The sequence below is a fragment of the Trichechus manatus genome, unplaced genomic scaffold (assembly GCF_000243295.1).
Source record: "Trichechus manatus latirostris isolate Lorelei unplaced genomic scaffold, TriManLat1.0 scaffold00039, whole genome shotgun sequence".
NCBI lineage: Eukaryota > Metazoa > Chordata > Mammalia > Sirenia > Trichechidae > Trichechus > Trichechus manatus.
Window position 1 is genome coordinate 8,186,604 of NW_004443975.1, and position 23,019 is coordinate 8,209,622.

Genomic DNA, 23,019 nt, shown 5'->3' on the forward strand with positions numbered 1-23,019 from the left:
GTGCTTAACCATTAGGCCACTAGCTACTTACAAACAGGGCTTCGAACCTGTTCATTCCAGTTTGAGCCCCTGCTGAGAATTTGCATTTCTAACAAGTTCCCAGGCAATGCAAATGCTGCTGGTTAGGAGCCAGTTCTGAGAACCACTAGTAGAGCCCAAACCAAAAAACCAAACCCGTTGCCATTGAGTCAATTCCAACTCAGGGACCCTATAGGACAGAGTAAAACTGCCCCAGAGGGTTTCCAAGGAGCAGCTGGTGGATTTGAACTGCCGACCTTTTTGTTAGCAGCCAAGCTCTTAAGCACTACACCACTAGTAGAGCAGTAGTTCTCAAAATTCATTATATATAAGAATCACCTGGAAATCTTGTTAAGCTGTAGATTCTGATTCTGTGTATCTGGGGTGGAAATGCAAATTCTCAGCAGGGATCAAACCAAAACGAATTGGTTCAAAGCCCTGTTATAAAGTGTTCCAAATAACTCTCAAATTTAAAATGCCTTGCTTTCAATCTGAATCCTGTTCCCAATTTTTAGATCTCTCTAGTTCCTTCTGAAGTATTGATATGGTGATTTAAAACTATTGTTTTTTTCTACTTGATGTAGCAATCCGAATTCCAAACCCGATCTAATTATAGTTATTCTGAAAGGACAACCAGATCTCCCTCTGGCCAGAATGCATTGATCAAAAGTGAGGTTTTGTGATTTTATTGCTGCTCTTAATTGCCTTGGATCAAAGGTCAGGAAGGAGATAGGCCCTTAGGGAGCAGAAGAGGCTCACATCATTCATCAGAATGACGACAGCCCACAAATGGCTGGCTTTCATATTCCAAGACTGGAGATCAACAAGAGCTGCACGAACAAAACAAAGAAGAAAAAAATTCTTGTCTAACGTTCCAGTCTGGATAGAAATCTGGTCCAAAAGTGACTTTAAAAGTAGACAATCTGAATTTATTTTTCATTTTTTTTTTTTTTGGACAAATTAAATTATTGGGATAGGAACAGTAGTTTGGCCAACCCTGGAGAGAAGACTTTCAAGATATAGAATAGTTTGGTGGCAGATAAGAGCAAAAGGAGAGAGGCACCCCTAGGGGTAGAATCTTGGCGAACGAGATCATACTACCTTGGTGTTCAGCCTCCTCTGTGGGCTTTAGTTCTCATCTATAAGATTTCTAAGATAACTTGAAACTTTATAATCCTCCAATTTTTCAAATCTCTCAAAACATATTTTCCATCATTAAGAAAGGAGAATTTGGTGGATGAATGTAACAGTTGGATTAGGTTGAGTGGATATTCTTTGAAGTTGTACGTGAGGAAAGAAGGGTAAGAGATGAAATGTATTGGACTTTGAAGTGCACAGCCCCTTTCTGATGAAGAGCCTGCCTTCGCAGTAAATTGCTGTGATTTGTGTGTCATCTTGCAACCCTAGCCACAGTTGATTAGACTAGGGTATTTGTTCCCTAGCCTGATGCACTCTTTGAAACCCAAAATGTAAGGAGGGTGGTGGCCTGGACAAGAATGGGTTCTTTAGAGAGTTTTTTTGTTTCCTGAACAACATAGAGTAAGAGGTTCTAGTAGATAGTGCCTCCTAGATGGCTCTAATATATAGGTTCTCAGATAATTTGAACTTGAGGCATAGAGTCTGAATCCAGTAGTGGCAGTAGGAAGGAGTGGACGGTCCAGCAGGCATCAGGGAGACAGCCTAAGTCTGAAGAGTCTTAGAAACAGCAGAGCCACAAGAGCAGAGAGCCACAACGTCATGCTCTTGAGAATCACCAAGACCCATATCTTAAGCAACAACATTCCAGTTCCAGGAGGCCTGGTGCTGGGGAGATATCCTTTATTATAAGCACTCCTTACCTGAAATGACCTGAGGAGGAGTCTATTCTCTGCAAATCAAGAGGGACCGGTAACACAAAAGATGTTCTTGTAATCATTGCCTGGTTCTTTAAAATCATAGTTTTATTTGGTGATGTGTAAAACAGTATGAAATACTGGGGAAGCTAGCACAACTCGTCCAAGGCAAGGTCATGGAAGCTCCATAGACACATCCAAACTCCCTGATGGTCCGAACTACTGGGCTGAGGGTTGTGGGGACCATGGTCTCAGGGAACATCTAGCTCAATTGGCATACCATAGTTTATTAAAAAAAAAGTTCTACATTCTGTTTTGGTGAGTAGCGTCTGGGGTCTTAAAAGCTTGTGAGAGGCCATCTAAGATACTCCACTGGTCTCACCCTGTCTGAAGCAAGGGAGAATGAAGAAAACCAAAGACACAAGGGAAAGATTCGTCCAAATGACTGATGGACCCCAAGTACTACAGCCTCCACCAGACTGAGTCTGGCACAACTAGATGGCACCCAGCTACCACCACTGACTGCTCTGACAGGGATCACAATACAGGGTCCCAGACAGAGCTGGATAAAAATGTAGAAATTCTAACTCACAAAAAAAAGACCAGACCTTACTGGTCTGACAGAGACTGGAGAAATCCAGAGAGTATGGCCCTTGGACACCTTTTTAGTGACTTAATGAAGTCACTCCTGAGGTTCATCCTTCAGCGAAAGATCAGACAAAATGAGACTAAAGGGGGCACATCAGCCCAGGGGCAAAGACTAGAAAGCAGGAGGGTAGAGGAAAGCTGGTAATAGGGAACCCAAGGTCGAGAAGGGCAGAGTGTTGACATGTTGTGGGGTTGGTAACCAATGTCACAAAACAATATGTGTACTAATTGTTTAATGAGAAGCTAGCTTGTTCTGTAAACCTTCGTCTAAAGTACAATAATAAAAAATATTGTTTTAGAGTTATTAGGCAGTGTAGACACTGTCTCATTTGCTCTGTTATATCAGAAATGAAACTGAGACACAAGGAGCTTCAGTGGCTTCCTTAAGGTCAAGAGCAACAGAGCTTATGGGGGATTTTCCACTTCTAAATGAGAAGGTGGAAATACCCACAGGGCATTTCTCCTGGGGTTGCCGCTGCACCATCTTCTACTGCCCTTTTGTTCCCTAGAACTTTGTACTCTTGAGTACTGTTATTCTGGGTCTTATCTACAGGCCACAGGTACTGGGGCAGTCAAGGTCCTATGCTGGTGTGAGCTACTCTGGGGGGTCCCAGTGAGAAGGCAGAGGGCTTCTCTGGCAGACCACCTATGTACACTCTCAGTGACAACAGTTGCCAGATAAAATACAGGACGCCTAGTTATTGCAAGGGATACACTTACGCTAAAATACTAGTTTATCTGAAATTCAAATTTAACTGAACATCCTATATTTGTATTTGCTAAATCTGGCAACCCCATCAGTGCCACAGTATAGTAGAGATGCCGAGGACCAGAGGAGGGAGGTCATCAGGGCCAGAGAAGCAGAGATTAGTCATGGGGAGTTCTGCGGAGCAGCTCACAGCTCCTCTTTCTGGATTTCCTATGCACTCCAATATCTTGGGTCTGTAAAAAGGCATGGTATCAGTACACAAACTGTAAGGTCAATATACCTGCCAAAAGGGCAGAATGTGGTCAAAACCTGTTGACATTGGTAGTACTCAAAAGTCTGAGTCTGTAGAATTTAAACTTTTTAATCTTTCACAAAAGTGAGAATTTATCATAGCTTAGAATGTAATGCAAAAAAATGAACAACTTGAGGTAAAAAAAAAAAAAAAGAATCTTCCAAATGTGGTTCTGTGTGCTGTTTGTCATACTTAGTCCAAATTCACAGCACTGTGTTTTATTTCTGGCTTTCGTTTTTCAGAGAACATTAGAGAAAAACACAAATATAAGATACGTGGCCTCTAACATCCATTTTGCTTTAGCTTCCAGGTCATCTTATTTTTACTCAGGCCTTGTTCCAGATATGAGATTTCTGGCTCAACCTGGCCAACACTAAATTATTCATTTCCTCCTCTGTGAAAAAATATGGCTTTTTAGTTTGGTTTATTCCTAGGCTTAACTCTATTGCTACCACTTCTTGCTAAAAACTCTCAGCCCCTCTGCCCTCGGTGAGGCCAGCTCCTCATGATGAGCATGTTCGTCTTCTCTGCCTAAATTTCCCTTCAGGACAGCAAACTCCATTTTGTGTTAAAAACATTACTCATAAATAGAAATGCATTAGCCATAGCTGTGGCTGAAATCCATCTGATCTATTCTGTTGTGTGCAGAATGATAAATTGGCAAAAGGGCAGGAAGGGAAAGGAAGGGACGCGGGGGAGGCAGTCACTGTAGAGCTACGGCTCTGCGTACGCCAGATGCGAGGCTCCTTGCACCAAGAGACCTTCTGTGGGATCTGGAAAGGGCCTTCCCCTAGAGCTCCTGACCACTGCGGGACACGAAAAGCAGATTCTAATATAAAACATAGTAAATGTCCTGTTTGCACACGTCTGCAAAGCATCCTGAATTTTTCAGAGGAAAAAGCAAATAAGAATGCATGGAAAAGCAACGAAAGATAATATAATTTTAGAAATCATCAGGGCTGGATTAAGGTATGTGAGGGCCCTAAACACTGATAATCTGTGGTGCCCCCCTCCTCTGTTTATGCACTTGAATGGGATATGTGAGTTACGTATACACACACACACACACGCGTGTATATATGTGTGTGTTTTAGCTATCCATGATGTAGCTTTTTAAAAATGCAACTATAATATTAATGATTGAATGCAAAAGTGGCATATGCTATTTTAGCAGAATGAGTGAACTGGATTATAAAATTTTTAGTGGATGCAGGGTACAAACAATTTTACTATGTACCATATTTTCTACAAAAAGAATATTCCACATATTCTACAACAAAGAAAATGAGTCAGTGAACTTAGTTGTTTCAACAATCCATGTAAAATCCTGTTGCGCTCCTGCAATGAAAAACTGACTTCACCAATTTTGCTTTAAATGGCTCATACTTCAATTTTGATGTCTGTTTCATAATAAATGCTATAATTATAAATGAACAAATGAAAAGATGTCATAAAAGAAATTTAATGATTAGAAAATATTACAACAGATTACTGTATTTTATTTTTAGATAGCTCTTTCATCTCTAACATAATTAAAAACACGTCTTTCTATTCTTTGCTCTTACATATTCGTCAATGATTTCATCACAATTAAGCTGCTGAACAATATCTACTTCCATACATAATAAAGATAATGAATCGAGTCTTTTTTTTTTTAATTGAGTTTTTCTTGAATCATTGTTGTATGCTGAGAGTTTTTGAATCCTTTAGGGATGAAAATGAACATTCTATTGTGCAGTTTGTGATCATTAAAATTAGGAATATGCGTAAAGCAATTTCAACACTGGGAAATACGCACTGTATTTTATCTTCTGTTATGGAATCATATATGCTGACATGAATAAAATTTGTCCTTCCTGGATCTGTAAACTTAGTTCTCATGTAAGAATGAAATTGTCACACTGCTCCATAAAGGTTTGTATTTAAGTCATCGGCATAAGCCTGCACTAATTTCTTGGATGCCTTCATGCACTCTTCATCAGGTATAACCACGTTGTTTAAGAAGGAAAATCTATCTGAAAGAACTTCATACGCTTTTGTCCTTCTTTTCATGCAAGATTCAAGTGTGTCAATGATGGTATAGTACGTGGTTACGTAAAAATGATCTCTGGCACTCAACGATACTTCCGGAGCACTTCTTGTCATTTACCTGTTTCTTTCTAATTTTTTTTAATGGTGAACTTCTTAATAATCAGTATTGGGCAGTATTCGTTTTGTTGTGCTTTCAAATTTTTCAAAATTTTCTTTTAAATTACATAAATACCCTGTTAATGACTGGTAGAGATCTGTGCATGTCTTTAAATTTACTTCTGAATCTTGGAGAGGTTGATTTGTCCAATGAAAATGCTGCAATATATTATTCCACATAACCAACATAAATACCTACTCTAGTGTTTGCATTTTGTTGGCGATATTTTCAGCTTCTCTTCTGGTATCTCCTTTTTGTGTCTGGTCTTCAGCAATATTTTCCAAGGCATCTAGAATCAGAGTGTACGATCCAGGCTTGCACTCATTGCTACAGCATGCACTTCCCAATGTGTATTAGAAAGACATTTTAATATTGATCATTACCTAAATATGTTTTAGGAACTTCCCATCGGTAACTAGAGGCAGCAAAAACTTTGTAGAGTAACTGAACAGTAGAAAAAAAAATCAACTGCTTCCAGACAACAATCTACTGCGCTACGTCCTACGAGATTAAGTGAAAGAGCAGCACAAGATATGAAAATGGCATATTCATTGGGTTCTAAAATTTTCTGTTGCATGCCTTTAAAATGCCCTGATATATTGGCAGGATTGTTATAGGACTGGCCTCTGCACTTAAAAAAAATCAATTTCTCAAACTTCACATAAATAGTGAAGTACCTGTTTTGCAGTTTCTTCACTGGTATGACTTTTTAAGCTACTAAATGTGATAAATCACTCGACAGATTTCCATCTGTTGGAGATACGTATCTTAAAACAATACTTAGCTAATCTGTATGAGAAAGATCAGGAGTGGTATCTACAGACAAACTGAAATATCAGGCTATACTTATTTCACTGAAAATAGCTGATTGAACTTTATCCCTTATTAAGTTTATTAATTCTTCACACGTTGTTTTAGACATATACGATGGGTTGCCCTTTCCTTTGCTACCATATTTTGAGATGTGACCTGCTAAAAATGGATCAAACTAAGCAACAAGTTCAAGTAAACCCCCCAAATTTCCATTTTGAGGGGAAGCCAAACACTTCATTTCTTCCTCGAAAAGATAGTCTATATTCAGTGATTATTATAATGACAGCAATAGTGAGTTGCAAAATGGCTTTCCAATACTGATGTTCTTCATTAATTTGTGTTTCTAGTTCATGAGTTAAGCCCAAACCATGTTTTTGGTTTAAATATGACAACATACAATCTCTGTGAATTGAACTGTTTTCATGTTTATCAATCATATTTGAGTTGCACCAATCCCTAAATCCATCCATAGCAAATCGAGAATTAAGTGACTTAGGACTGAATACTTTGCAAATGAAACAATATACAAAGCTGACTGATGGAGAGTACAGTAGCCACTCCCTCTTATAATCTTCACCATTAGCTTTTCACGCTAGAAATATATTCTGGCTACAGACCGTGTTTGTTTACCATCCAGAAATTCTCACATGGTCCACTGTGATGCTGACAATTACTTGGCCCTCTTTCAATCCAATAATTTATATCATTAGAAGAAACATTATTCCACAAAGCAGGATATGTATTCTGTTATTTATGTGGTCTGCAGGCACCAAAAAATTTCAGATTCTAAAATAGCTTCACTTTCTACACCATTATTAATTTTTTATTACAGCAAGGAATGGATGCAGCAATTCTTACTACAGCAAGAATTTGTTCTAAATTCTATTATATTCATATTGCTATTAGTGATTTCACCACTAGTGGTACTAGTACAACAATTTGCACCCATTAAACACAAGCATTCAACAGGAATCTCTTTTGATTCATCACATTTTAAAAAGGAAGTTAATTTTGGAATTGTTTTTAGGGATTCACAAATCCTCTTTTTTTTTTTTTTTTTTTAAATCTTCTGCAAGCTTTTGCTTTTGCACTCCGCTTAGTTGTTGCCGTTTCATTTTACCTGGGTATAAAATTAGGTCACTTTTTAAATTTGGTTCTACAGTAGCAAATAAATTTGAATAATTGAAAATAAATAAAATTTATAAAACAAGTAAAATTTTATAAAATTTAAATGTATAAAATTTACATTCAAATTTGGATGTTAACACAAAAATTTATATTTTAAAATTAGTAAAAAATTGATTTGGAACATGTAATTTTGTTTTTCAGGTCTGAGATAGTCAAAAGAAATAGTACTCACAAGGAAGTCGGAAATAATTTCAATCGTTTGTCGTACAATGTTTGTTGGTGGGCCCTTTGCAGATCTACACGAGTGTTTTTCATCTTGAAATACTTAAAAACTTAAATATTTACTTTTCATCCTTTGATGCTAAACCTTCACAGTTCATTGGACTACTGCTGATGCCCGACAGGGGCAAGAGTGATCGCAAAGAGCAAGATACAGATACAAGGGTATGCTCAATCTGAACACGGTTTTGGTTTGCTTTGCGCAGGACAGGACCAGATATGTCATGAGTCACGTGATTATAGTACCACTGGCACATTCTTATTGTGGCTGACAAGAGAGAACTGAATGTGAGGTTATACAGATCTATCTGAAATGAAAAGGAAAATATAACTGTTAATCACAACAAAATTTATAAAATGGTATCAATTTCATCATGTGCCCTGCCAGTTCCCTTCCACTGCCGCACTCGCTTTTCCTTGTGTCCTGTCTGGTTGGCACCTATGGGCCTTTGCTTTGGACAACTGGTGCCCGTGTTTTTTCAGTGCCCTAAGCATGTGGTTACCTTGCTTATTGGGTAATCCGTCCCTGGAAGTCATACATATTGATGAGTATGTGTGTTTGTATTTCCTGGGTGGCACAAGCTCAGCTACTAACTGAAAGGTTGGGGGTTTAAATCCACCCGGGTGCCTTGGAAGAAAGGCCTAGTGATCTACTGAAAGATCACCTTATAAACCACATTTCTACTCTGACACACATGAATGCTGAAACAAATGGCAACTTGTTTAAGACATATATCTAGATCTATCTTTTAGCTAGTTACTACTCAGCCTGGCAGAGCATAAAAACTTAAGGGATGAATAATTTAAATAACAATGAAAATGAAACAAGGCAAATGAAAAACGTTGAAATAGTAGGAGAAAAAAAATTCCCAAAATGGAGACCCGGGAGACAGCAGGGCATGGAGGGAGATGTGCCCTACCTGTGAGCAAAAGCCTTCATACAGATGGTGCTGACAGTTGTTTCTAGACCAGTGCCCCAGCTCCTCAAATTTTCCTTCCCGACACCCAGAGGTACTCTCCTGGGGAACCTTCCACAACAGCCCTTCTGTGACCTCACTTACTGAGGCTGCCTCAGTGACAAGAGTGAAATGCGCAGCCAGCCTGCTTCATCACCTCCGCAGTTGCTTATGGGATGTGGGCCCTTGTCTTTCCCTATTCTTGGTCCTATTTCTACTGTAAGGAGCCCTAGTGGGAAAGTGGTTAATTGCTTGGCTGCTAATTAAAAGGTCAGCGGTTCAAGCCCACCAGCCATGAGAAAGATGTGGCAGTCAGCTTCCGTAAAGGTTGTTGTTGTTGTTAGGTGTCGTTGAGTCGGTTCTGACTCACAGAGACCCTATGTACAATAGAACAAAACACTGCCCAATCCTTTGTCATCCTCACAATCATTGCTATGTTTGAGCCCATTGTTGCAGCCACTGTTGTCAATCCATCTCCTTGAGGGTCTTCCTCTTTTTTGCTGACCCTCTACTTTACCAAGCATGATGTCGCTCTCCAAGGACAGGTCCCTCCTGATACCATGTCTGAAGTACGTGAGCTGAAATCTCACCATCCTTGCCTCAGAGGAGCATTCTGGCTGTACTTCTTCCAACACAGATTTGTTCATTCTTCTAGCAGTCCGTGGTATATTCAATATTCTTCGCCAACACCATAATTCAAAGATGTCAGTTCTTCTTTGGTCTTCGTATTCATTGTCCAGTTTTCACATGCATATGAGGCGATTGAAAATACTATGGGTCGGGTCGGGCACACCTTAATCCTCAAAGTGACATCTTTATTTTTTAACACTTTAAAGAGGTCTTTTGCAGCGGATTTGTCCAATGCAATATTTTGTTTGATTTCTTGACTGCTGCTTCCATGGGCATTGATTGTGGATCCAAGTAAAATGAAATCCTTGACAACTTCAGTATTTTCTCCGTTTATCACGGTGTTGCTTATTGGTCCAGTTGTGAGGATTTTTGTTTTCTTAATGTTGAGGTGAAATACTGCAGGTTGTAGTCTTTGATCTTCTTCTATGAGTGCTTCATATCCTTTTCATTTTCAGCAAGCAAGGTTGCTTATCACAGATTGTTAACGAGTCTTCCTCCAATCCTGATGCCAAATTCTTCATATAGTCCGGCTTCTCTTGATTATTTGCTCAGCATACACATTGAATAAGTATGGAGAAAGGATACAACCCTGACACACGCCTTTTCTGATTTTAAACCACTCAGTATTGCCTTGTTCTAACGACTGCCTCTTGGTCTATGTACAGGTTCCGCATGCGCACAATTAAGTGGTCTGGAATTCCATGCTTCACAATGTTATCCATAATTTGCGTGTTCCTGTGATGCTGGAAGCTATGCCACTGGTATTTCAAATACCAGCAGGGTCACCCATGGTGGACAGGTTTCAGCAGAGCTTCCAGACTAAGACAGACTAGGAAGATCACAGCCTTGGAAACCCTTTGGGGCAGCTGTCTTCTGTACTATATGGCCTGTATGAACTCATTGAATCAACTCCACGGCAACTGGTTTATTTCTACTGGTTCTTTTTTTTTTTTTTTTCTTACCCTATGTTAATTTTTTTCAATAGCATTTCTAGTTCTTCTGGGGAATACTATGATAAAATTAAAAGAAACTTTAATTTTATTCCAGTAACAACAAATTGGGACAAGTCAGAAGCCTCAGAAGACCTCAACCATCAAGAAATCTCATTTTAGACTTGTGCAGTTTTCAATTCCTGGATGCCTTTCTGAGACTTCAGTACTTGCCTCACATAAGTATGAAAAGGAATGTTTGTCGTGGATACATGAATCTAAGCCAAAGACCCTTTGGGAGCACATGAACCGCTGGAAAGAAGGCGCCGGAAGCTGGCGGTGGGAAGGACATGGAGCTGTGTAACAATGCCTTCTGCATTTTCCAAAGCTTGTTGACATCATTTGGAAGTCAGGCCTTGGAAAGCGGGTCATTTGCCTTTCTGGGCAATGTTTCTAAAAGCCACTCATGGTGATGAGGGGTGATGCACATTGTTTTTCATAGTTTCTAACAGATTTCCAACAGAATGATTGGCATGCCATTTTAACGCGTACCATTTTTCCTGCGTTCACTGATGAGTTGCCTCCGGCACGCTGCGGCTGACCACCGGGGTGAGCTGGGCCCTCACCCTTGAACAAGATGCACTGCCGGTGTCCAAAGCCTGCGTTCCTCACGTTAACACGCCCTGGGAGTCTCCCGCTTTGCCCTCGCCTGGGAATAGCTGAGGCCATCCACAGGCGAGGGATCGGAGAGACTGGCTCCCAGACAGTTTACAAGGTACACCCCATGTTGGGGAGCTCGAGAGAGGAGGCTCCGCACAGGCAACAGGTATTCTCATCCAGAGGGGCGGAGATGAACCCACCTTGCACCCCTTCCCCCAGAACTCCCCTGCCAATCAGAGCCCATTTCCCTCTCCTCGCCACCAATCAAGGCTCATACCCCTTCCCAGAGCGCCCCCACCAATCACGGACAGGCTTCCCCTCTCTTATCCACCAATCAGGGATGTGGGCAAAGAAAGAACGCTCGCGTAAATCAAACCCTGCTGAGATTTACCTCATCTTGTAGCTTGATGGTAGGTGTTTTATGAAAATGTAGTTCCAGGCCTTTGTTGCTATGTTCTTATGGTTTAGTACTGAGCGAGAGAGAGGGGCCGGGGTGAGGAAGAGAGGGAGGAGGAGCGAGAGAAGTGGAAGGAGTGGAGGGGAGGAGGAGAAATCTTTACGGTTTTTATCTAACAGGGTTTTTAGAAAAGGTCCATTACATTGAGTTTCAAAAACAGAGTACAGGGTAGAAGAGACAAAGCCAGTTACGCAGATGTGGCTTCAAGCTCGGATTCTCGCGGCTTTGCCTCCCTCGTATGGTCCGCACTCTGGGCCACATGGTCAGTGTGCTATATTCCTTGTGTTTTCTCCTTCCAGCTCTTTGGGTTGATGTTGTTTGGGATTGTTTGGTTTGCCTCTTGATCCCACTTCTGCAGGAACATAGTCTTTCAGATCCCCCTTGGCTTCCATAAAGCCAGATTAATGGAGGACCGGCCAGGCAGCTGACCCCTTCACCAATCAATAAGGGTCTAAAACATCACAGGAATAAATTGAAAACATGATGCCAAGGGACTCCCTGCACAGTAGGTAAATGAATATTGTTCCTAGTCCTGTTGAGTGCATGGAATAAATCCCTTGAAATAAAAATCTCTAATTAAAGAAAAAAAAATTGAGTTAGTGCAGTCTCCTATTCAAAGGCTCCAAGTCATTGCCTAATAAGATTCTTAGGCAAATGGAGTTTTGTTTTGGGGGAGCTTGACAGGGACAAGGTGTGGGCAATGCACAAGTTGCAAATATAAAGAAAATGTGTCCCTGGGTGGCTCAAATGGTTAAGTTCTAGACTACTAGCTGAAAGGTTGGTTCAAACCCAACCAGAGGCACCTTGGAAGACAGGCCTGGGGTTGCCGTGAGTGAGTTAGAATCACTCAACTGGCAACTAACAACATTCAAAGAAAATAGGTCTTACAGCTGTGTTTGGCTTCCAGGACCTCTGTCCAGGCAGAGCCCAGGCCCCTTCTTGCCTGGAAACCTTGGGAGAAGTTTCTGTGTATGTGAAAAAGAATTAAGGGGTTTAGTGGACAGTCAGTTCATCATAAACCAATAGTGATATGTGGGACACCATAAGCTAATGCCATGATGTAGCTGTATTAATAAAAATGTAATTTATAAGATGAGGACTGTGTGGTGACAACAGAGATGCTCTGCCCAGGACGGCCTTCAAGGAAGAACTTGTTGCCTCCACTGGAGGTGCTGTCAGCATTCTTCTGTGGTGAGATTATTTGGTGGCCTAATTCCAGTTACGCACGTTGGCTAGAACGATTCCTGGAGATCGTTGCTCAAGATAGTTCTGTGAGATTGTTTCATAAATAAGCTCCATAACAGGCTCAGATTGTTTTCCCCAGGAGAGATCTCAAAGGCCAGGCTTTGCCTGAGACCTGCTCCTCTACATACTGGTTATAGGCTTCAGGAATTGCCTCAGCTTCAGAGAGCTGCCTCTCCAAGATCACATCACTACCCGGAGTGGCCCGTATCCAGTGTCAGATCAGTTCTGGGTTATAAAGACCTGGCCATTCAGCCCAAATCTGCACAATTCTGAAGAGCATTCTAGCTCCAAAGATCCCTTTGGGTTGGCTCAGGCTGGCCTTGGGCCTGTACTGCAACTCAATTTCTCCCTACACCCACGCCTGCTTGTGTCCCTTCTCTTCGACAGACACTGACATCGAGGGCTTTCGTTTATACACATCCTTCATGCTAAACTCCATCTCAGAGTCTGCTTCCCAGGGAACCCAGGCTGTGAAGAAATTGTGCCAGTTCTCTGCTCTGCACTAGTCATATCACATTTGCAGAACTGCCTTCAGAATCTGGACAAAGATTTTATTCAATCTGCAAAACTTTCTATTAGTCAAAGCTGCCCAAAATTCGCAAGCAGCCATTCAAGGTACAACAATTAGTCTCTGTTCACCTAGAGCAACAGAGGAAGCTGGAGAGTCAGAAATAGGAGGAAGAAATGGAATGTGTGACTAATTGCCTCCATGAACAACTAACTGCCTGCCTTGCCATGAGACCAGAACTGGATGGTGCCTGGCTACATTACTGAATGTTTTGATTGAAGATTCTGTAGAAGAATCCTGATCAAAAGGGGGAATACAGAACAGAATTTTAACTTTTCTTGAAATCCAGTCTGTCTGGAGCCATTGAGGCTGGATGAAACCCTGAAATTATTGCCCTGAGATAATCTTTAAACCTTAAACCAAAAATATCCCCTGAAGTCTTCTTTAAACCAAACAATAGGTTAGCTTAATTTGTAAAGAATGTTTGCCTTGAGCATTGTGAGATCTTAATATGCCAAAGTTTATTGTATCCCAGGCATAATACTACCCTATCGCACACATTCTGTCTGGTGTTACATTACATAAAAGGCCATTACATTACATAAAACGCCAAGGTGTTATTTCAGGTTAAATCAATATTTAGCCAGATAAGACAGGATTGGCTAAGGTTATATTTGAAAGAGTAGATACAGAACTTTTACTGCTAAGTAAGTGGCCACTTGGTAGCCTTTTTAAAATACTGCTACCCTCCTAAGTTCAGTAACTATAGATATCATGATATCCACTTTGCTTAATTCAGGTGACCTTAATATTGGCCAGAAGTAGCCAGAGCACATACATACATATTTACACCCTTGGAACCCTAGTGACATAGTGGTTAAGAGCTCGGCTACTAACCAAATGGTTGGCAGTTCAAACCCATCAGCCGCTTCCTGGAAACCCTATAGGGCAGTTCTACTCTGTCCTGTAGGATTGCTGTGAGTTGGAACTGACTCGGTGACACCTAACAACAACAACATGTTCACACACAAATACAGACTCCATATCGTAAGGACAAGGTGGATTTCCAGAGATAATAGGATAACTGGATTATCTGAGAATAGTGTCTGAGTACAGAAAAAAAAAAAAAAAGGCCACTATGATGGCTTTACTCCTTTTATTCACTCAATATTCATTTACTCATCCAGTCAAACGATGTTCATTGGGTTCCAATTACATGGAAAACATCGTGCTAATTGTTTGGGGAAGGGTATAACATTGTAAAAAACAAAGTCCGCCAAAGACATATAAGCTGTATTCCAGTAATGGTGATGCTATGAAGCATGGGCTCTGTCATCACAGGACTCCCTGGGTGGCGCAAATCGCCATGCGCTGGGCTACTAAACAAAGGCTAGCAATTTGAATGCACCCAGAGGCACCTTGGAAGAAAGTCATGGTGATCTACTTCTGAAAGATTACAACCATTGAAAACCCTATAGAGCATAGTTCTACTCTGAAACACATGGGATCTCCATAAGTTGGAATTGACTCAATGGCAACTGGTTGATTATCATCGTAACGACTCAGGCTCAAGGCTCAGCTCCATCCTGTTCCAGCTGTGTGACCTGGGCATGTCACTCAACCTCTCCTAGCTTCAATTCCCTCATTTGTGAAGTGAGGATAATAAAACTCACGTTATTGGTTGACATCACTAAGTGGTGGCTTGGGGAAGCTTTTGCCTCTCATCCTGTATAACTGCCATCAGCATCTTCCAAAGCCAACTTGAATAATTATGAAATCTAAGGGGTTAAAGCGCTTGGCTGCTAACCAAAAGGTCGGCAGTTCAAACTCAACAGCTGCTCCTCTGGAAAAAGATGGGGCAGTCTGCTTCCATAAAGATTTACAGCTTTGGAAACCCTGCGGTGCGGTGCTACTTTGTCCTATAGGGTTGTTATGAGTTAGAATCGACTCAGTGGCAGTGGGTTGGTTTTTTTTTTGTAAAAAAAAAATATATATATATATATTCTTCAGAAGAATTGCATGACAAAATGCCCATGATATGTTAAGTGGGAAATTATAATATATGCAATATGCCTCCATTTCATGAAGACTTACACACAAGTTTAGGTATTAAAATGACTGTTAACAATGCATTTAAAAGTGGTTATCTCAGGGTAGTAGAACAATAGGTAATTCTTTTTCCTTTATACCCTTTTGTATTTTCCAGCTTTCTCCAGATAAGCAAGTAATACTTGTTAAACAAAGAAAATGAAGTTTGCAGTTGAAAAGAAAGAGATAGGATGGTAACTAAGGGAAGTGGCAAAGGTTGAGGGAAATCAGGGGGATTTGAGAAGAGCCTGCTTGTAGGATGAAGGACGGTGTGTGAGGAGGAGGGATTGAAGAACAGGAGAGTGGGAAATGATTGAAGGAAGGAGCTCCCCAAAGGAGGAGGGAGGGACCAAGGATCCAGGGGGAGGCACTGACTTAGGCAGAGAAGAGAGGCCCTTCCTCAGAGATGAGGGTCAGAGGACAGAGGGAAAAGGTCAGTAGATGCCTGAGGTCATTTTGAGTGACCTACATATTCTCGACCCAGTAGAGGCTGAAAGGTCACTGGCAGGGAAGAGAAATAGGTGGAATGAAGGGAATTTGTGAGAGGTGGCTCAGAGAATCACCAAGAAGCCCTCACACAACAACTCCTCACACAGAAATTTGCAGACCCAGTTTGCAAATTTATGGACTGAGTTTGCCCACTGGAGAAAGGTCATTTTCCCCTCTATCCCCAGGGAGTATCCTATGGTCTTGGAATCTTATCCAGGTGCTCTTACCCAAGTCTTCGGTTGGGCAAAGTCTCATTATTATTTCTGTCTAGACCACTTACAGTAGATCATCTTTTTATTCATGAGGCGTCATCTCTCATTAAGTTCTGCCTTCCGCTGAAGCTGGACATCCCAAGAGGGGGACTCTGCTCTGTCTAGCTCATCACAGAGTGATTGCTTCCTATGCCAGGAATTCAGAGTTGGAACGAAATGTGTCCTTGGCCTCAAAATCACAGCAGCCATCACTTTCCAGCTTTGCCCTGCATGGCTGTGGCTCTTCCTTGGGAGGAGCAAATTCCCAGGAGACACCTCAGAATGTCTTAGCAGCTGGGCCAGGACTCCCTTCCTGGCTCCTGATTCCTCAATTGCACAGTTGGCATGAGGATTATTTAGTTAATATTTTTGGGTTGTGAGTACATTCTTTTATTTATTCATCTACTCAAATATTATTACTATGTACCTAGAACAGAGATCTGTAAGATAGGAAGTCTCCCTAAGGCATTTATAATCTATTCTTTCTTTGGTTTCTAGACTAGAAACAAGTGTTCTGTTCTACCTCTGTTATATCTTCCTTCTCCCAAACCATAACTCCCAAAGCCACCTCTTCCAGTGCAAGCCAACAAGAGTTCATTCATCTCCAGCACCTGGGTCAGAAAGTTGGGGTGAGTACTATTTAATTTACCCTTATGTGAAAATAAATGAAGTGGGTTTGGTAAGGGCTTTTCAAGGCATTCTGGGAAGTTGACCCAGTGAGCCCACCACAACTCTGATTTGTAATACCCACCATCTGTCCCAGTCAGCACTGCACTGCATACCTCCAGCACCTAACTTGGGATATCTCAGTACACGTTACTTGGCTGACTAAATGATTCACCAAATATCTGCCTGCACGAACTTGGCACACACTCTCTCCTACTGTTGTTTATTTTTCTGTGTCTCCTCAACTAAATTAGAAGTTTCTTGAGGGCGGATGTTATTAATAGTTACGGCATCCCCCTGGGGGCTGAGGGATTCTAAGATAGAGACCTTTCCTGGAAACTAGGCTCCAGCTCCATTTTCCAAGGCATAACTTTCCCTTCCCCTCTTGTCCCTCACACCCCTGCTGGCAATCTCAAGATGTTACTCCTCCAAGCTTGGGGCCCCCAGAGGACCCCCTCCAGGGCTGTCTGTTGCCAGGATACATGGAATGAGCCTTCCTAACCACTAGAGAGCAGACTTAACTTGAAAAACTGATATGACTAATGGGTAGGATGACAACCATATGAATTATCATGAAAACTAGGATGCTTTTGAGTATGAATAGGGACGCTATTATAATTACACCGGGTCAGTAGGTGTAAACAGAGATTGTCCCTGGCAAACAGAGTCATACGGTCACCTTATTAATGAGTCCAAGGGTCTGGAAAGGTGACTACCAAACAAAAACCAATGCCGTTGAGTCGATTCTGACTCATAGCAACCCTACAGGACAGAGTAGAACTGCCCCATAGGGTTTCCAAGGAGCAGCGGGTGGATTCAAACTGCCAACCTTTTGGTTAGCAGCCAAATGCTTAACCACTGCACCACCAGGGCTCCCAAGCATGACTAGGGTAGTTCATTTGGCCAGGACATGTATGTAGTGTCCTCTGGGGGTCTTCCAAATAAGTCACAATTGCCTGGAGGCCTGAGATAAGAGGAATGATGTTGTCTGTAAATATTGAACTTGTGGAAGAGCTTTTCTCAGAGGAATCCACAGCGCTTTATGTTTACCGTCTCATCTCTCCTCGTGTTGTCCCCAGTAGGGAAGCAGGGGCATTGCAGATATGGGGCTTTTAAGGCTTCAGATTGTGCAGGTATGAACCCTGGAGCTCTTTTGGGGAATGGTACAATCCAGCAGAAGGTGTCCTAGTTTCCAGACCATGGCCCAGAAGTCTGTGTAAACATACTTGCCTCCTCTTCGCCCCATGAGGGATTGACCTCTGAGTGGGTTTGGAGCTCTGGCTGCTGCATTCTGTCAGTGCTGTGACCAGCTCTGTTCCTCATCTGCTCAATGGACAGACCAGTGAATGAAATAGACCCTGGAGGCCATTGCCCACCTGAGCGCCTGACTCAGGCTCAGAGAGTGGGCTTCTCACCAGCTGGGATCTGGGCTCAATGTAACTTCTCACCTAGGGGAGTATAAGACCTCTTATAAGCTCAGAGAGTGACCCCGATGCAAGAAGTGAGGCAGAGACTGAGGACTCAAACTATTTTTTTTTAACTTAAAATAATTCCATTTAAACAACTTCGGAGGAAAACATAAGCAAAAATATCTCCTTACCTTACCACAGAAATGTTTTACATATCCCTGTGGCCTCATTTAGCCTTTTTTTTTTTTTAATTGCATATAATTCACATACCATTAAATTTACCATTTTAAAGTATACAGTTCAGTGGGCCTTAGTACATTCATTTCATCTTATATATACAGTTTCTCCTAGTGTGTAATTATACTATATAAACATTTTTCTGCGTTTTCTTCATTTTGCCTCATTTTATCCTCATGTTTTTATGTTTCCACATAGTGGCCACATTTATAATTTTAAATGGAGAGGGGATAATATTCTGTCATGTCAATATTCCTTCACTTGTATGACCATTCTCCAATCATTGGACATTTGGGCTTTCTCCTTTTTTCTCTATAATAATTAATACTACCATAAATATTATTGCACAGATAGATCTTTATTTTGAATTATTTTCTTGGTATATATTATATTCAGAGGCGTTGTTTTACTGAGTAAAGGAGTGTGGTTATGTGGTTATTTTAAGGCTCTTGCTTCATTATTTTCCCCTAGAAAGATTAAACTCAAGCAATGAATTAAAGACACCAACAACATTTGCACGTGTCTATTTCCCTAACACTTGGCCAGCACCGGGTTTTATCACCTTATTCATTGTTGCCAATAGGTGAACAAGATGCACTGAAGTCATTTTACATTTCATTTCTTTAATTACTAGGTAGGAAGCAACTTTCCTACACAATGATTCTAAAACAAATCTTCATGTGGTAGAGCTGCTTTCATCATATCACACAACTGCTCAAAAGCAGCCTGTAGCCCCTTATTTCCTTTTGATTCAAATCTAAATGTAGCACATAGTAGGTACTAGGTAAATACCTATTAAGGAGTCTTGGTGGCAGAGTGGTTAAGTGCTAGGCAGCTAACCAAAAGGTGGGCGGTTGGAACCCACTAGGTGCTCCACAAGAGAAAAGACCTGGCAATCTGCTGTCTTAAAGATTACAGCCTTGGAAACCCTATGGGGCAGTTCTACTCTGTCCTGTAGGGTTGCTATGAATTGGAATTGATTGAACGGCACACAACAACAATAGATACCTACTGGTTGCTTGATGGCTTCTAAATTTGGACATTTTGCCAACAGAGAGTCATTATCTCATGTGTCCTGCCGCTTAAGGATCTCCTGACTGACTCTCAGCTCCAAATTCAATCTTTTGGACTACTCTGTGAAAATGGATCTGGGCCCTTTAAATATTTTCTTTTCTGTGCTAGCTGGCACTGAAATTTTGTCAATGAGGGTGGAGGAGACACACTGCAGGAGGAAAAGAAGCTTTTTGCTTCCTGGTTCCAGGGTACTCACTAGGCACATGCCTGAACTTTGTGGCTTGCTCCAGCACCAGCTCCCCAGCACTCACAGCTTCTCCAGCGCTCAGCTCCTGCAGTGTCCAGCAGCCAGCAGCTACCATGTACCAATGGGGAACCAACTCTACGCAGTGTTATAGCACAGTGCCTTTAGCAATTGAGATATCTCTCTGTAAACAGCCTTTCCCAGCACCCCAGAGGGCAGACTTCCAACAAAGTCCATCGCATGGCACCACAGGGACTTTTTTGCCATTTAGTGAGTCATGGTTGTGCTGCCTCAAGTCCGGATCTCACCCTTGGGGTGGTGGAGAGGCTTTTCCTTGGGTATTCTCTCAGCTCTAGGGATAGTGGCTGGTCCTTATATCTGCTATTTCTACATTCATTGAAGTTCTCTTTATTGCTTCTGAGCCCATCCGTCATTACCATAATCCTGTTATACATGTTAGCTGCCATCAGGTGGGTCTCCAACTCATGGCAACCCCATGCACAATTGAAGGAAAAGCTGCCCAGTTCTGTACCATCCTCATGATCAGTTGTGGATCAGACCCTTACGATCCATAGGGTTTTCACTGGCTGATTTTCAGAAGTAAAATAGGCCTTTCCTCCAAGTTTGTCTTAGGGTGGAAGCTCTGCTGAAATCTGCTCAGCATCATAGGAGCATGCAAGACTCCGCTGACAGATGGGTGTTGCCTGTGCATGAGGTGCATTGGCCGGAAATCCAACCCAGGTGTCCTCCATGGAAGGCAAGAATTCTACCACAGAACCACCAATGCCCTATTCTGTTACATTTGATAATTCTCTCTTTTAAAGTTTTATAATTTTTTTCTTTTTTCCCATACAAAAATTCATACATACATTGTTATGTGACCCTAATTGCTCTCCCCATACTGTGACAACACACTCCTCCTTCCCATCCCTGATTCCCCATGTCCATTCAACCAGCTCCTAACTCTCTCTGCCTTCCCATCTCACCTCTGGACAGAAGCTATCCATTTAGTCTCTTGTATCTACTTGAGCAAAGAGGCACACTCCTGACGAGTATCACTTTATGTCCCACAGTCCACTTCAATCCCTGTCTGAAGAGTTGGCCTCAGATATTTAGTTCTGGGCTGATAGAGAATCCAGGGGCCATGCTCTTCGGGGTTCCTCCAGTCTCAGTCAGACCATTAAGTCTGGTTTTCTTCCTAGAATTTGAATTCTGCACCCCACCTTTCTCCTGATCCATCCGGGGCTCTCTGTTGTGTTCCCTGTCAGGGCAGTCATTGGTGGTAGCCAGGCACCATCTAGTTCTTCTGGTGTCAGGCTGATGAAGTCTCTGGTTTATGTGGCCCTTTCTGTCTCTTGGGCCAATACTTTCCTTGTGTCTTTGGTGTTCTTCATTCTCCTTTACTCCAGGTGGTTGGGACCAATTGATGCATCTTAGATGGCTGCTAGCAAGCTTTTAAGACCCTAGACGCCACTCACCAAAGTAGGATGCATAAACTTTGTTATGCCAATTGACCTATTTAATAATTCTTTATATTAAACTTTCTCTGTTCAAATTACTGTTTCTCTCCCCTGATTGGACCCAGACTGTTACAGGGTATCCTGCCCCAGAAGGAACAGCATATTTGTATACACACCTTAGAATTAGTTTTTTAGATTCTTTCCGATACCTGGGCTCTCAGAGCAAATTTCGATGAAGAAGGAGGTCAGCCTTGGGCAGAGGACTTGAGTGTGTTGGCAGTAGCCTTCCTCCCTTCACTTAGAGATGGTGGTGGGGCTGCTCAGCTTCCTCACCTCAGACCTCCAATCGTCCCCCCTCACACATTACCCTTGTGGCAATTGGCCCAGGGACAGGCAACTGTTCCAAGCTTAGCCAATTGGAGCCCACCTGGGATTTTTTCATCCTAAAGCTCTTTTCTCTCCCTTGAACGGAAACAGAAAGAATATAACTTCAGAACCTCCAGTAGCCACATCCCTTGCCAAGGAGGAGACTTAGAGTGTGAGGTCTACCCACAGATGGACACCAAAATGAGAGATGACAAAACAGACTCCTAATGCCAGTTTTGAGTCCCTGAATATTTTCATGCCAGTTCCAGTTCTTCTATATAAACTAATGAATTTCTTTTTTTTTGTTTTGTTTCATTTGGGGCTTGTTTGTGTTTTACCCGAGTTAGGTTGGTTTCTGCCTCTGGCAACTGAAGAAACCTAATGTAACATTTTATGGATTTAACCAAAACCAACTCTTTATGTGTTATTAGATTTTGTGTAGCTAAAAAAGAGAAACAAACATTTCCAAACTTCTTGTTGGCTCCAACTCATAGCAATCCTATGTACAACAGAATGAAATTTTGCCTGCTCCTGCGCCATCCTCACAAACAGTTGCTATGTTTGAGCCCATTGTTTCAGTCACCGTATCAATCCATCTTGTTGAGGATCTTCCTCTTTTCTCTAACCCTCTACTTTACCAAGCATGATGTCCTTCTCCAGGGATTGATCCTTCCTGATAATGTGTCGTAAATAAGCAAGAAGAAGGCTCACCATCCTCACTTCTAAGGAGCATTCTGGTTGTACTTCCTCCAAGACAGGTTTATTTGTTCTTCTGATAGTTCATGATATATTCAGTATTCTTTGCCAACACCATAATTCAAATGCTTCAACTATTCTTTGGTCTTCCTTTATCATTGTCCAGCTTTTGCATGCTTATAAGGTGATTGAAAATAACATGGCTTCGGTTAGACACACCTTAGTCATCAAAGTGACGTCTTTGCTTTTTAAGATTTTAAAGAGGGAAATTTTTGAGGCCCTTTGAGACCCATCCAGGTTCAAGACAATTTCTATTTAAAAAAAACAAACAGGTAACTGGCAAAATGGTGCTCTAGGCAGAAGCACCACGCCGTCCCTCCACAGCAAAGATCCAAAAAACTAAGCCGAACAGAGACTACAACAATCCTGAAACCCTAAAACATCAAATGAAGAGATAAAGAACTCAGCCAAGCACCAAACGGAGTGAGAAAAGTGAGAGAGAACAGAGAGCGAGGAGAGATTCATGCAGAGGTCCCCTATCAGCTAATGCAGCGCGGATCCGCCATCTTGGACTCCTATCGGAGACCAGCAAACGGGGTACGAGAAAGCAGCTTCACGGAGCTTCCAGCGGGAGACAAAACAACTGGTAATTTGCAATATTCGCTTTCCCACCCCCCACCCTTCTTCACCGCCACTCGGCCTTCTCTGCTTCCTGCGGACACAGTCTCTTGTACGGGAAGCACCGGCTGCTTGGATTCCACCAGCCCGCACTAGCTGGCTGTCTGAGTGCCATTTGTTGGCTGCTGG

General features: G+C 41.9%; 1 protein-coding gene across 1 annotated transcript in view; it reads left to right on the top strand.

Moving 5' to 3' along the window:
- The window catches only part of CNST (consortin, connexin sorting protein), a 123,017-nt gene extending 111,754 nt beyond the window's left edge, over positions 1-11,263 (top strand). The window contains exon 11 of the mRNA XM_023730915.1: positions 10,541-11,263. Within this exon, the coding sequence (XP_023586683.1) occupies positions 10,541-10,605 (65 nt within the window). The 3' untranslated portion in view covers positions 10,606-11,263. The remainder of the gene's footprint in view (positions 1-10,540) is intronic.
- Positions 11,264-23,019: the final 11,756 nt, after the last annotated feature.